Source organism: Sipha flava, unplaced genomic scaffold (genome assembly GCF_003268045.1).
Source record: "Sipha flava isolate LNK unplaced genomic scaffold, YSA_version1 71_pilon_pilon, whole genome shotgun sequence".
In the NCBI taxonomy this organism is placed as follows: Eukaryota; Metazoa; Arthropoda; class Insecta; order Hemiptera; family Aphididae; genus Sipha; species Sipha flava.
Window position 1 is genome coordinate 457,402 of NW_020273611.1, and position 13,141 is coordinate 470,542.

The window sequence follows — 13,141 nt, forward strand, 5'->3', positions numbered from 1 at the left end:
CTTAATATTTTACAAAAGTCTACCCAAACATATCTAATCCAGTAGAGAAAAGAACAAAATTAATATACTCAGAATCCGAAACTGAAGAAAAAAGTGACATGGAAATCGAATTAGAAAACAAAGAAGTTGATGGGTCCATAAAAATATGTTTCCTAGTAAGATTAATAGTGTAAATATTCGTTTTATTTACAATGTTTATTTAATCATGACTAATAATAATTTGTTTATGGTTTCAGGTAATGCAGTTTACAGTTACCACGACAAGAAAAATTGCTTGCATTGTGTCTAAGTTTGAAGATAATTTAAATTTACATGTCTGCTTATATTACACTATGCGAAGCGTATGCATTTTTTTTTAACTTTATGAGTTACAGAAGTTGTGAACGTTGAAAGTTGTTGAATCTGTGAACGTACATTTAATAAGCTGAAACTCATTCAAACTAAATTAAGATCCAATTTAAATCAAGAAAATTTGAAATCTCTGATTTTATTGTCAGTAAAAAAAGAGCTGTTGGATGAAATAGATGTTTCGGAATTCGTTAACTATTTAAAAGAATCATCCACCATTATGCGTCAAATGTTGAATTTATAAATTTAAATTTAAATAATAAGCATTTGATATTTCATTCATTCATTTGTTACCTATTATACTCGTATTATTATTATAAACTATTTATGCAAAAATAAGGAATTCACTATTTTGTGGTAATAATGTATAATAATGTATGTGTTCAAAGATTAATGTTTTAGAAGTAATTAATACTGATGATATAATTTAAGGGTTTGCTTCCCAAAAAAAAAATTATTTATATAAATAACATTTTTATTTTGTGTATTAAAAAAGCAAAAAATAAATTTATAAATTAGAATACAATTTTTTTTTTTGCCTCTGAAATATATTTATGTGTGGGTCATCAATATTTTGATTATGGTTGTGGGCCTCTAAAATTGTTTGGCCCTGAGCCCCAAATTATCAGAATCCGGGCTTGGCCAGTCATAAGCGACATAAGCGCAAATCCACTTAGTACTCTTGGGAGTGCTCAAGTCCCTCCAAAATTAACTTATCAGTAACCCGTGGGGACACTCACAATCCCCATAAATCTCAAATACTCTGCCAAATCTTTAAAAAAATATTAAAATAAATAGAAACAAATTCATGAAAATAAAAATTGACTTATAAAATAATAATAAGTACATAAAATAATCAAGACTTTTATGATATAATAGTAGGTCGAAACAGCACAAAGTCACAATGATCATTAGTTATCTGAAAAATAAGTACCTAATAAATTATTGTCTCGGTAATATCTAAATATAGACATAAAAGATTTTAATTATTAAAAACGATATAATATAATATGAATGATGATAAGTATTATTTATTTATGGAATATATTGGTGGTGCTAAACACCCTTTTAGGAGATTTTAGTCTATGATAAGCGAGCTGCAAATTTTTTGATTATACAAAGAAAAATGTGGGCCGCTCAAATCTTCACCCGGGCCGAAGTACTCTCAGTCTGCCCCTGCATGATACACATCTAAGCGATATTCAAATTCCTCATAAATCTGTTGAAGCATATCGACTGTAACCAAATTGATGGCGTCTGTTATTCGACTTTTCAATTTGTCAAGATCTTTTATAAGGGGAAGAATATAACCAATGCTTTTTATGTAACCCCAGAGAAAAAAATCACAGATTGTAAGATCCAGCGATGGACAAAATGTAGCATCATAACATAACAATAATAACTGATAAGAAAACTGTATTCCGTCGTATAAGTCCGCAGGTCTTTCAGTACGTTTTGAAAGATCAAAGGACTAGATACTTAGGACAAAAGTCAACGGATTTCCTTCACTAACTAGCGGATTTAGTCCGCTGGTGGATTCGAAACGCGAAATATAGAGCATTTTTATTTTCACGTTAGTGGACACAACTTAGGACCTAGTCCATCGAGGACCTAAGGATTTAATCCGTCATAAAATCCGTTCGTGTGTGACGGCCTATTAGCGCACAAAACGCCTTTTATTGCTCGGTTGACATTTCGATAACAACTAATTAAATTACGCCACATAACTATACTGCACATTATCGCAACTACCGGCAATTGATGTTTTTCGTTTTTGAACTTTTTGTATATTTTGTAATGGTTTACTTTGAACTTCATTCGTTGTTAATGATTTAGGGCTGCATGATGGCCGTTTATTCAATGGAACATCAAGTGAAGAACTTATAATTCGTCTTCTAAATTCTAGATGGGAAGTTTCTGATACTTGTAAATTATATAAGTAGTTGGAGTTCCATAAACAGACATCCACAAAATGAAAAAATACTTTGATATACCAACGCATGCATTTCCTGGGCATTGGATAGTAGCTCATCATTTGATCAGCTCTATCTATTCCTGGCATGTGATTATTATAGTCAACAATCACAATAGGTTTGAATTTTTGTCTACCAAATTTATCAGTTACATTTTCAAAACTTAATTATGTTTGGTTGATATCATACACACTTCTCTTTTATCAACCCATTTTGTTACACGTATGTTTTTTTTGTGCATGAACTGCTTCACCTTTTTTTAATTTTGCAGCAGTTATACTACTAGGATTTTTTTTTCTATTTTTCCTTAAATGCATCACTATGGTTAAACAGACAGCGGCCTACCGCGGCGGACTACCATAGTCCGCCGCGAACAAACGGGTTGTTGTATTTTTTCACAAAGTTCGTGGCGGACTCAAATAAAATGTATACATAAATAGAATAGAAAAAAAATATATTTTATAATATATTATACTAATACAGATAACATAATATTACTACTATACGTTTATACTCTAATAATAATAATAACTTGAAATCTAATCATAATCTCGAAAACATAATCTCCAATTAGTAGACAATACACTGAATATTCTACACGTACCAGCACTTCTAGAATACCCTAGAAAATTCTAGAAAATGTATTAACGAATAACAACATCGAAAATAACTTGTTTTGATACAAGAAATGAAGAAATTATATAATATTATTGAGTATAAGCTATAAATTTATTTTTGGATTATTATAATTTATAGATTATTTTTATTTACCTCAAACAAATTGCTAACCTTTCTTTTATCCCGATGGGTTTCCTCCAATTAGTGGTCTGTTTCGATATTTTATTTTCTAAAAGAGTGTGCAAATTCTCAAACTGTTCTCGAGACATTCGAAAATATGTAAAAAATCGGTCTTCAAAAGAACTCAATTCACTGCACAGTCGGTGAAACTCCCCGAATTCTTTCCTTTTTTGGTTTATTTCATGTACCCATTTTCTTTTTTTTTCTTTTTGCTTGACTTAAGGCAAGCAGAAGAAGCAATTCTTCTTCGTCGGAAGAACTGCTTGACATTTTGTAATATGAAAACAGAAAACTAAAAAAGTGGAAATAAAAAATAACCACCAGTACACTTTGTGCAGTTTTCAAACTGGTTCGCTCAAACTTGTCCGCATTCTTTTTGACTATCAGCGAACCGGCGGCCTGGCCGCGCGGACAGTCCACTTTCTGTTTGACCGGACGTCGCCTCTGAATTGTTACTTGTGTACATTAATTACACACACAAGCGTATGTACGCGAGTGCACGTGACTGTTTTAATAAGCAGAGTTGCACATGCGCAATGATCATCGTGAGGCTCGTTTTTCATCGCCTCTGAGTGCTAAAAATAGATATGGTATACTATGATCAGCCCGCAGCCGTGACTGCGGCACGATCAACATCAAAATATAGACATAAGATAATCACAAACGACATAAACCATGGTATACCCGTATTATTGACACAGCGCCTAATGAAACCGATTTCAATATTGGTTTATATTTCTGTTTCTGTCTTATTCGAATCGTCGTTCGTGTTGTTTCGTTTAAATTTGTCTACGCGTGTCGAACTTTTTATTCGAGTTTTAACATCATGAATCCAGTTACAGACGAAGTTGTCATGTTGTTGGAAACGCCATTTCGACGTTGGAAGTCGGATAATAAAAATGATTTACTGAAAGTAGGTAGGGCTATTCCGATTTTGTCAGTTTTGACTCCGGACAAAAAATCAAGTAAGGTATTCTGTAGATCGTTCAATCCAAATTTATATCAACAACACTCTTGGTTATGTGGAAGTCATTATTTACAGAAATTGTTTTGTTGGCCGTGTTTGTTAATGGGTAAAATTCAGTCTGTTTGGAATACTATTGGTTATTATGATTTAAAAAATTTATCTAGGAGTATTCAAATACATCAATCATCTAAAGAACATATTCATAATCATTTAGGATTAAAAAAATTAGAAAAAAAGAGTTCTACTATAGTAGATATTATTAATGAACATGGAAATTTATTTAAAAAAATATATAACGAGAATGTGAGATTGAATCGTTTATTTATGGAACACTTAATTGATTTGGTTTTATTTTTGGGAAAACAAGAGTTAGCATTTCGTGGTCATGATGAGAGTAGTGATTCATTAAATAAAAGGAACTTTAGAGAGTTGTTTGATATGCATATTGTTAGATGTTCTCAAGAAATTCAAAATCATTATAAAAGCATAAAACACATTTTCAGGTATGTCCAAGTCTATACAAAATGATTTAATATCATGTATTTCTGATTCCTTAATAAATCAAATAAAAAATGAAATTAGGCAATGTAAATTTTATCCTATTCAAATTGATGATACAACAGATATTAGTCAAAAAACCCAGTGTTCAATTATTATTAGATATGTTACAGATAAATCTTAATTAGTTGAACGTTTCTTGGGTTTTCATAATGTTAGTAAAGACCGCACGGCACAAGGCTTATTTAATTTGGTTTATTCTGCTTTACATAAGTTTGATATGGAAAGTAAATTAGTTGGCCAATGTTATGATGAGGCATGTGTAATGTCTGGGCATTCAACAGGTTTACAGGCTAGAGTTAAAGAACTTACTCCTAATGCTTTATTTACACACTGTCTATCTCATAGATTAAATTTGGTATTGCAACATGGTTTTAATATAAATACTATGTGTCGTATATTTTTTGCTAATATAACTGGTTAGTTCTGGATAGTTTTCTCACTATACTATCAATTGAAAATTCCTTGATTCATCAACTCAAAGTAACCGAATCATTTTATGATAATATATTATAAACATATATGCTAATCAAAAATTATTAGGGTTATTAGGGTCCGAACGCACAGCGGTATTTTCGCCGTCGGGTCCAAATGGTTTTACCGTTCGCGGATTTTACGACCCGCACCGCACTGCGATTTTTTACCGCTAATACAATAGGTGCTATCACTCAATTTTCCCGCCTAAACTGGCTAAATATCAATTTCTAATTTCCATAAGAAAATTGAATATTGATAGTTGATAGTACAGTTGTTGGTTAACCAACTACTATGGTCTGTGATCTACTGTATTTACTATATTTCACTATATCTAAAACTGTAAATTTAAATTTTTTATACCTACCTACCACGATTTGTACACAAACACCTAAATACATGTAAGTAAGTTATAAATTAAATTATTAGTTAATTTAATGCATAGTCCTACTTATTATATTACATTTAATTTATTTAGAATGGAGTTAGATGATTATGACAATTTATTTAAAGTGATTGCTGTCGCAGAAGCATTTGGTGAATTAGAAAAAAAATATAAGTATATGAAAAATTACAAAATTAACCGTTGACTATAGTCACAGTGGGTTCCTTTCCATCGAAACAATGTGTTTACGAACGGTACAACGGCAGCGCCGTCAAACCGCAGCATGTTGCGGCGACCGACGGCGGAGAACGGCGAAACCGTCGAGTGCGGTGCAGTCCGTCTAAATATAGTAGTTTGGTGTGAACGTAAAAACCGTTCGGGTAAAACCGTTCGGACCCGACGGCGAAAATACCGCAGTGCGTTCGGACCCTTACTCATAAGTTATTACTAATTGTAACCTATTAGTTTATTACTGGAAATAAAAACAAATAACAAATTATCTAGCCACCGCCTATCGCTAAACACACGTCTATAACTTGTTTATATATTAATATTATATTTAATACTAAAATCTAACAATAGAAACGGATAAGCAACACAGTATGTATTATAGTAGTTAATCTGTTAATACAAACATATAATTTACTGCATATAAGAGACAAATAGTTTGTAAATAAATTAAATCAATTGATTTGGTGAAAATGTACAGATAGATTTTAAATATCACAATATTTGTGTATAATTTTAAGAAATACTCAAATCAAACAAAAACCGTACTGTCCCGTGGAATACGGGACGGGTGGCAACCCTGGTAAATAATAATAATTAATATTCAACTAATTATTACATTTACTAATTACTAGATTGGTAATTTTAATGATGAATGTTTATATTATTTTTTAGGATTTATTTAATATACGTAAAATAATATTTAATAATAATTTAATATATGTAAAGACTAGTGATGGACGTTATTGAATAATAACTATCGAATTATTCCATAATCTTGCCAAGTTATTTATTATTCAATCGAATAATTATTTAATTTTTAATAGAGTATAATTTTATTATTTAATATTATTATTAAATGTTTAGAAATGTACAGTAATGTTATCAGTATTTTATTAATCTTGGAATAAAAAGCCGCGTTATTACAGTGCGTGACTCACAACAGCTGCACTATTGAGATTCATTGGATACAATGGTAGGTATGAACAGTGCCAGCGCTAGGTATTGCGGGGCCCTGGACATAAGCCTTTAGGATATAAAATGTCAATGTGTCTCACGGTATTAAGATGATAATTTAAAATCACAGAGGCCTTTTAACAAGCAAGGAGCCTGGACAAATGTTCCATTTGTCCTCCCATAGCGCCGGCACTAGGTATGAATAGTGAATACCTGGTATAATTATATACTTATAATAATTTATAGTATAATTTAAATACTCTTATTTTTTTTACACAAAAATATGCAGCTGTTAATTTTTTAAAAATATTATTATTTAAAAATCTAAGCTAATTTTAATAAAATATTTTTAATTTATATATTTTTTGTATTATTATTTGCGTGATTATTTTTGGAGAAAACGTATGATTTATATTTTTAGCCCAATGTATTAATCAGGTCCGTATTTAGGGGGGGTCATGGGTAGGCACATGACCGGAGGCGTCAAGTCTCAGGGGTGGCAAAATATTTTAGTAAAATTAATTTTAAAATTGATGAACCTAATGAAAAAAAATAAAATAAAAAAAGAAAATAATATGTTTTATTATGTTATAATTTGTAAATTATAAAAAAATTGAATTTTTATCATATAACTTGTTAATTAAAAAAAAGGAAATTGTATGTTTTATTATGTTATAGTTTTTTAATTAAAAAAAGTATTAAATGATTTTCATTTTTAAGTTATATTTTAATATTAAAAAATATCGATCATGGACGAAATAATAAGTGTTATATTATTATTATTTATTTTTTTTTTTTGGGGGGGGCATAAATTATATGCTCGGGGGTGTCAAATTTTTAAATACGGGCCTGATATTAATATAAACAAGATGAAACTGGTGAATAACTTAGAAAAATACATTCGGCGTATGGATAAAGTACGACCGCCGGCAAGTATATACGAATAATTATCAACAGTACAGAGTACAAACTACAGATTATTCGAGTTATTCAATGGTATCGATTATTCGATAATTTTGATTATTCAATATTATTATTTAATAGTATTGATTAATCGAATAATTATTCGATAGTATATATGAATGATCAAATAATAATCGATAGTACAAATTATTCATTACCGCCCATCACTAATTAAGACCTCGAAAGCTACGGTTTCTAAGGTACGACATGTCGCGGCGACAAGTCGTCACGCCTGACGGTCGCGACCAGTCGTCGTAACGTTTTTCGGATAGAGTGGTTTCCAAAACACGGACAAGTTGTAGCGACATTCGAATCGTCCATAAGGTATTACCTTCGCGTGCTTGCACTACCTAAAGGTTTCGTTATCCGGATAAGATTACTATACTTGTAGTCGACGAGCTTATAATACCTATGGAATTACTACACTTTGGTAATTAATTAACTGATAATCAACTTAAAATATTGAAAAATGTATTTTATATTTATGTAACATTTTGTATTAAAGCAGTTATTTAAATTGATATAAATAAAAATACATATCGTTTCTTTGATTATATAAAACAAGGTAATTCACTTGTCAAAAAATACATTAGCATAGAAATTAGAAATGTCATACATTCAGGGCCGGATTTAAGCGTAGGCTATATAGGCTGTAGCCTATGGGCCCGCACCACAACAGGGCCCTCACCACACCATCGTACAACTAAAAAAAAAAAAAAAAGCTCCGTCTAAAAATTTTTCATTTATAGTTTTCTAAAATTGGTGTTGTGTAATAAAATATACTATATAGTATATAGTGTGTACATATATAATGGGAATTTCCCATACACCGCGTCGTCGGTAGATTATCGCTCGATAACGTTTAGTTTTTTTTTTTTTGCTGTTATTATTAATTCGTTCCCCCGACTGAACCGTTTCTTGTTTCTTCATTGAAAACGACTCGTATGTAAACACGCCTATGGGCAAAATTATTATATTATTATCATTTATGTCCTTTTTATTTTCTAAAAACTTTCTAGTAGGGCCCACACCACAATTGAGCCTAGGGGCCTACAAATCCTAAATCCGGCCCTGCATACATTCAATATAAAAATAAAATGTTATAATTTATAGCCAGTTTTCAAATTATTAGTTTTTTTTTTTATTCAAAATTAAATTAAAACCTAATTGTACCTATATAAAGAAAAATTTTTGTTGTGTGAATCGAAATTATTGATATTGAAAATGTTCGAATGCAGACGACATATCGTGATAATGTTATCTGCTTAAGTAGGATTAAGGAAAATGATAAAACGATAACAACGGTTTGATGTTCTGTAATTTTATTTAATTATAAATGAAAATAAATTCAATGGCAAAGTTCTTACTATATAAATTAATATTCATTGGCATTAGGTGACCACGACAAATATTACAATAAATAATTAATATTTCAAATTAACAATATTTATTCTGATATTAGCAAATCAAATGAACCTTTTAGTTATTCAATTTTTTATTAACACAGTGTTTTAATATTACCATTCAAAGTTTCTGATTGAATTAATCAAGAATAAGATTTAATACGTTTTTGAAATAGATATTTTAACGAATAAATAAGGTGTGTATAAGAAAATATTGTGATAGTTTGAAATACAGACATAAGTTATAAAATAATTCGTCATTAGTGTAAATTTTATTCTATGTACATATTCATGTATTAATTATACATATTGTAATCTATCACTGCAGTTAAATTAGTTCTATAGTATTATTTTTTGTGTTTAGTTGATAAACAATGGCCAGTACTGAAGAAAACATTGTGCATTCAGCTCCAATTCCTAAATACTTGTTAGATAGCAAATCAAATTTAAGTCAATTCTTCATTCGATTGCTTGGCGAAAAGGGAAATGTGACTGCAATGGTATGTTTAACTAGTAATCTTAGCAATACATTTAACTGAACATTCATGCAGAAATATAAATGTTAGTAATGAGATTAATATACATATGTAACATCTACTAGAGGTTGGTATCATATTAAACATGCATTCCTAAGTAAGTATGACAATCTTATTAACTGGATAGCTTCTATTTAGATTGTCTTAAAACTAAAAATCATAATATTTTCATGATTTTTGTCCTGTCAAAAAACTATTTAATATTAGCTATATGGTATTCATTGAAACGTATCTTAATATTAATTAATTCTTAATTCTAATTGTATTTACAGATTGATTTTCACGATGGATCATCATTTACTTTTAATAATATTTTAAATGCGAGTTTCAATATTGCTGAATGGTTAAAATACGAATGTGGTATTAAGAATGATGATATTATTGGAATATTCAGTGAAAATTCAATTTGGTACCCATCTCTTGTATTGGCTATATGGCATATAGGAAGTACTTGTGCATTATTCAATCCTATGTATAATGAAAGTAAGTATGAAAAATGTATTTATTTTAATTTGTATGCATATGCTATATTTATATTTTGAATTGTACCCAATTATACCTTAAGGTTGGTGGCTTATTTTTTGATTATTCACAAAAGTAGTGTTTTAAATTTTTAAATATTATTACTTATATTATCCTTATTTGATCTACTTATTTACTTAACTTATCCTTCTGACCTGTCCTTTTAATAATTTATACATTTTAAGTATATTCTAAAAATGTTTGTTGATTTAATGCTTTGTATATTTAATATTTGATTTTAAATGCATATATATACAGTAAAAACTGAATAATTATAAAAACCTGTTATATTTTTAACATTCTACCATACTTTCTGTTTAACCAGAGGAACTGATACATGTGTTAAACATATGTAAACCTAAAATGATGATATCATCCAAAATGGGTTTAAACATTGTAAGAGATGCTGCCAAAAAGTGTGATTTCATTAAATATGTTTGTCCACTTGATGTACTTTGTAATCCTAGAACGTTGCAAGAAAATAATAATTTTGTACCAACTAAATATGATAATAGTCAAACTTCTGTGATACTATTTTCTAGTGGTACAACGGGTTTGCCAAAAGGAGTAGAGTTAACACATAAATCTTTATACCTCTGCATAACTGTTTTGAAGTTAGTGTGATTTATAAATTATATTTAAATTAGTTAATTGAATAAAAATTAAAATTTGAGTACATTAATTGGTTAAAATTAAACAATCAAAGAAAATTTGATATATTTTGATGTACTTAGCTTGCTTATAATTGTAAAATAAAAATTTTTTTACTGTTCAACTACACGAACCTACTGAGTTAAATTATTCTTGTAATGTTTTTAACATTTTATTGAGTACCCTGTATGTTTCTGTTAATATAATTTATACTAACATATTTTCACTGGCTTGTAAAAAATTCTATTCAACTTAATAATAAAATATTTTAAGTTGTGTTTAACATTACTAACAAAATTATTATTAAATCACTGTCCTACAAATTGAAAAAAACATTTTTTAATTCATATTTCTTATTTTTTATTGTTATAGTTCTTGTTACTCTCATTCATTTGTGAATTCTCATGATATATTAATGGGCTTAGTACCCATGTTTCACGGTTATGGATTACTGGTCATTTGTATGTGTATGTCATTTGGCAGTAAAGTTATAGTATTAAAATATTTTGATCCAGATTTATTTTTGAAATCTATTGAAACTCAAAAAGTATACATACATTTTTATTAATTAGTTTAAATTAAAAATACATATTATTATAAATTTATATTTATTTAGATTACAGTTTTATATGCTGTTCCACCATTGATGGTTTTTCTTGCCAAACATCCCTTAATAGATAAATACAATTTATCTAGCCTGAACGCTATATATTCTGGAGCAGCACCATTGTCCCTTGACATTCAACATGAAATTGCTAAAAGAATAGGTAAAAATAAATCATTAACAATACTTCAAGGATATGGAATGACTGAATCATGCGTCTTGGCAACATTACACGATGAAGATAAAGATCTACCCATAAATAATTCTGTGGGTAAACTACTACGTGGCATGTCAGCAAAAGTTAGTCTTGTTTAATGACTGTTCAATTATTAGTTTTAACTGAAATTTACATTGTTTTTATAATAACTATAGGTGATTGATTTAAAAAGTGGTAAGCCTTTAGGAGCAAATCAATGTGGTGAACTTTGTTTCAAAGGACCTATGATTATGAAAGGTTATTATGAAAATCCTAAAGAAACCTTAGCTACAATTGATGCTGAAGGATGGCTTCATACAGGAGATGTAGGGTATTATGATAAAGATAATTTGTTTTATATAGTTGATAGACTTAAAGAACTTATCAAGTATAAAGGCTACCAGGTAAACAATTTTTAGTTCACTTAAATATGCAATGTATTCTTGGTTATTTCACTTTGATATTTATTTAACTGTAGGTTGCACCAGCAGAATTAGAATCAATACTGTTAACACATCCCGAAATAGACGACGCAGCTGTAATCGGACTTCCTAACGTGGAAGCGGGAGAACTTCCTATGGCATTTGTTGTCAAATCTTCCAATTCAACTATTACTGAAAAAGATGTTTTAAAGTTTTTAAACAGTTGAGTAATCTGATTTTATTTTAAACATTCATCATTCAATTACATATTATAAACTTATTATTGGTATTTTAGATCAAGTATCTTCACAGAAGCGTCTTAGAGGAGGTGTTCAATTTTTGGATAGCATTCCTAAGAATCCAAGCGGTAAAATATTACGAAGAGTACTTAAAACTTTAGTTATTAAATCAAAAATTTAAAAATTGATACAGTCATCTAAATTCAGTTATAATAACCATTAATGTTGTTACAGTAGTTTTATATCTTTTTTCACAATTTTGTCTAAATAGATAAGTAATATTGTGTAAATGGTAGGTTAGGTATTTAATAATATTTCATAACAAATCTGTAACATTTAGAATTACATAATTTAAGTATTAGAAATAACACAAGCACATTTATTGTCCTAATATTTCATTTTGTAATGATAAATTTGAAACTTCAATAAACTGTTCAAACCAGCTGACTCTTTACTAAATTAGGTGAACTCTTTTTCTTTAGAAATAGACCTATGAGCTTACTGCCGAGACTTTGTACCGATACATATTTTTAGGTGGCCATTTTCTGTTAAGTTAATTTTTGAAAAAATTTTTAAAGGTACTTACATATTTTTTGTATTACTTTACAATTTATAAAGACCCTTTTTGACATAAGAATCCGTACAATGTGTCAATGTATCTACATTACTACATGTCTATATCTAATTAAGAGATTTGAGACTCGAAGTTATTCTTAATTTGAGAGAGTATGATAGCGTTATCTACAGATTATATGAGCAATTCTTCTATTGACAGTTATAATATCGAACATTGTACCCTGCATGCGATCATACTTGCCATTTTATAATCCGCTATACCTAGCTTCAATTTGCATTTAAAACCAACTTTGATAAATTATGATAGTTGCATTTGGCCTAATTTTTATTTAATATAATTT

General features: G+C 29.2%; 2 protein-coding genes and 1 long non-coding RNA gene across 4 annotated transcripts; 2 read left to right on the forward strand and 1 right to left on the reverse strand.

The window, feature by feature from the left end:
• Window positions 1–2,062: 2,062 nt before the first annotated feature.
• On the reverse strand, window positions 2,063–2,410 carry LOC112692158 (piggyBac transposable element-derived protein 4-like). The gene has a single exon (XM_025566733.1). The coding sequence runs from the start codon at window positions 2,408–2,410 to the stop codon at window positions 2,063–2,065; it is 348 nt and encodes a 115-aa protein (XP_025422518.1).
• A 3,062-nt stretch (window positions 2,411–5,472) lies between these two features.
• LOC112692156 lies at window positions 5,473–5,663 on the forward strand. The gene is made up of 2 exons (XR_003149391.1): window positions 5,473–5,519; window positions 5,597–5,663. It is a non-coding gene; the product is annotated as an uncharacterized LOC112692156 (long non-coding RNA).
• Window positions 5,664–7,920: 2,257 nt separating this feature from the next.
• Window positions 7,921–12,684, forward strand: LOC112692254 (4-coumarate--CoA ligase 1). Of its 2 annotated transcripts, none has more exons than XM_025566863.1 (9): window positions 7,921–8,081; window positions 9,419–9,554; window positions 9,863–10,073; window positions 10,438–10,726; window positions 11,136–11,310; window positions 11,380–11,667; window positions 11,740–11,967; window positions 12,042–12,207; window positions 12,281–12,684. In XM_025566863.1, exons 2-9 carry the CDS (start codon window positions 9,429–9,431, stop codon window positions 12,403–12,405), a joined length of 1,608 nt encoding a protein of 535 aa, XP_025422648.1. In that variant the 5' UTR covers window positions 7,921–8,081; window positions 9,419–9,428; the 3' UTR covers window positions 12,406–12,684. The 2 variants fall into 2 exon arrangements, with proteins under 2 accessions (XP_025422648.1, XP_025422647.1); XM_025566862.1 differs by lacking the exon at window positions 7,921–8,081 and adding an exon at window positions 9,049–9,251.
• Window positions 12,685–13,141: the final 457 nt, after the last annotated feature.

What these genes read in the sequence shown, in the direction of transcription:
- LOC112692158 (XM_025566733.1), bottom strand. Translation starts at nt 2,410, where the DNA reads ATGCCAGGAATAGATAGAGCTGATCAAATGATGAGCTACTATCCAATG.
- LOC112692254 (XM_025566863.1), top strand. Translation starts at nt 9,429, where the DNA reads ATGGCCAGTACTGAAGAAAACATTGTGCATTCAGCTCCAATTCCTAAA. An exon ending in AATCTATTGAAACTCAAAAA is followed by an intron (nt 11,311 to 11,379) that starts GTATACATACAT and finishes ATATTTATTTAG; the next exon opens with ATTACAGTTTTATATGCTGT. An exon ending in TCAAGTATAAAGGCTACCAG is followed by an intron (nt 11,968 to 12,041) that starts GTAAACAATTTT and finishes ATTTAACTGTAG; the next exon opens with GTTGCACCAGCAGAATTAGA.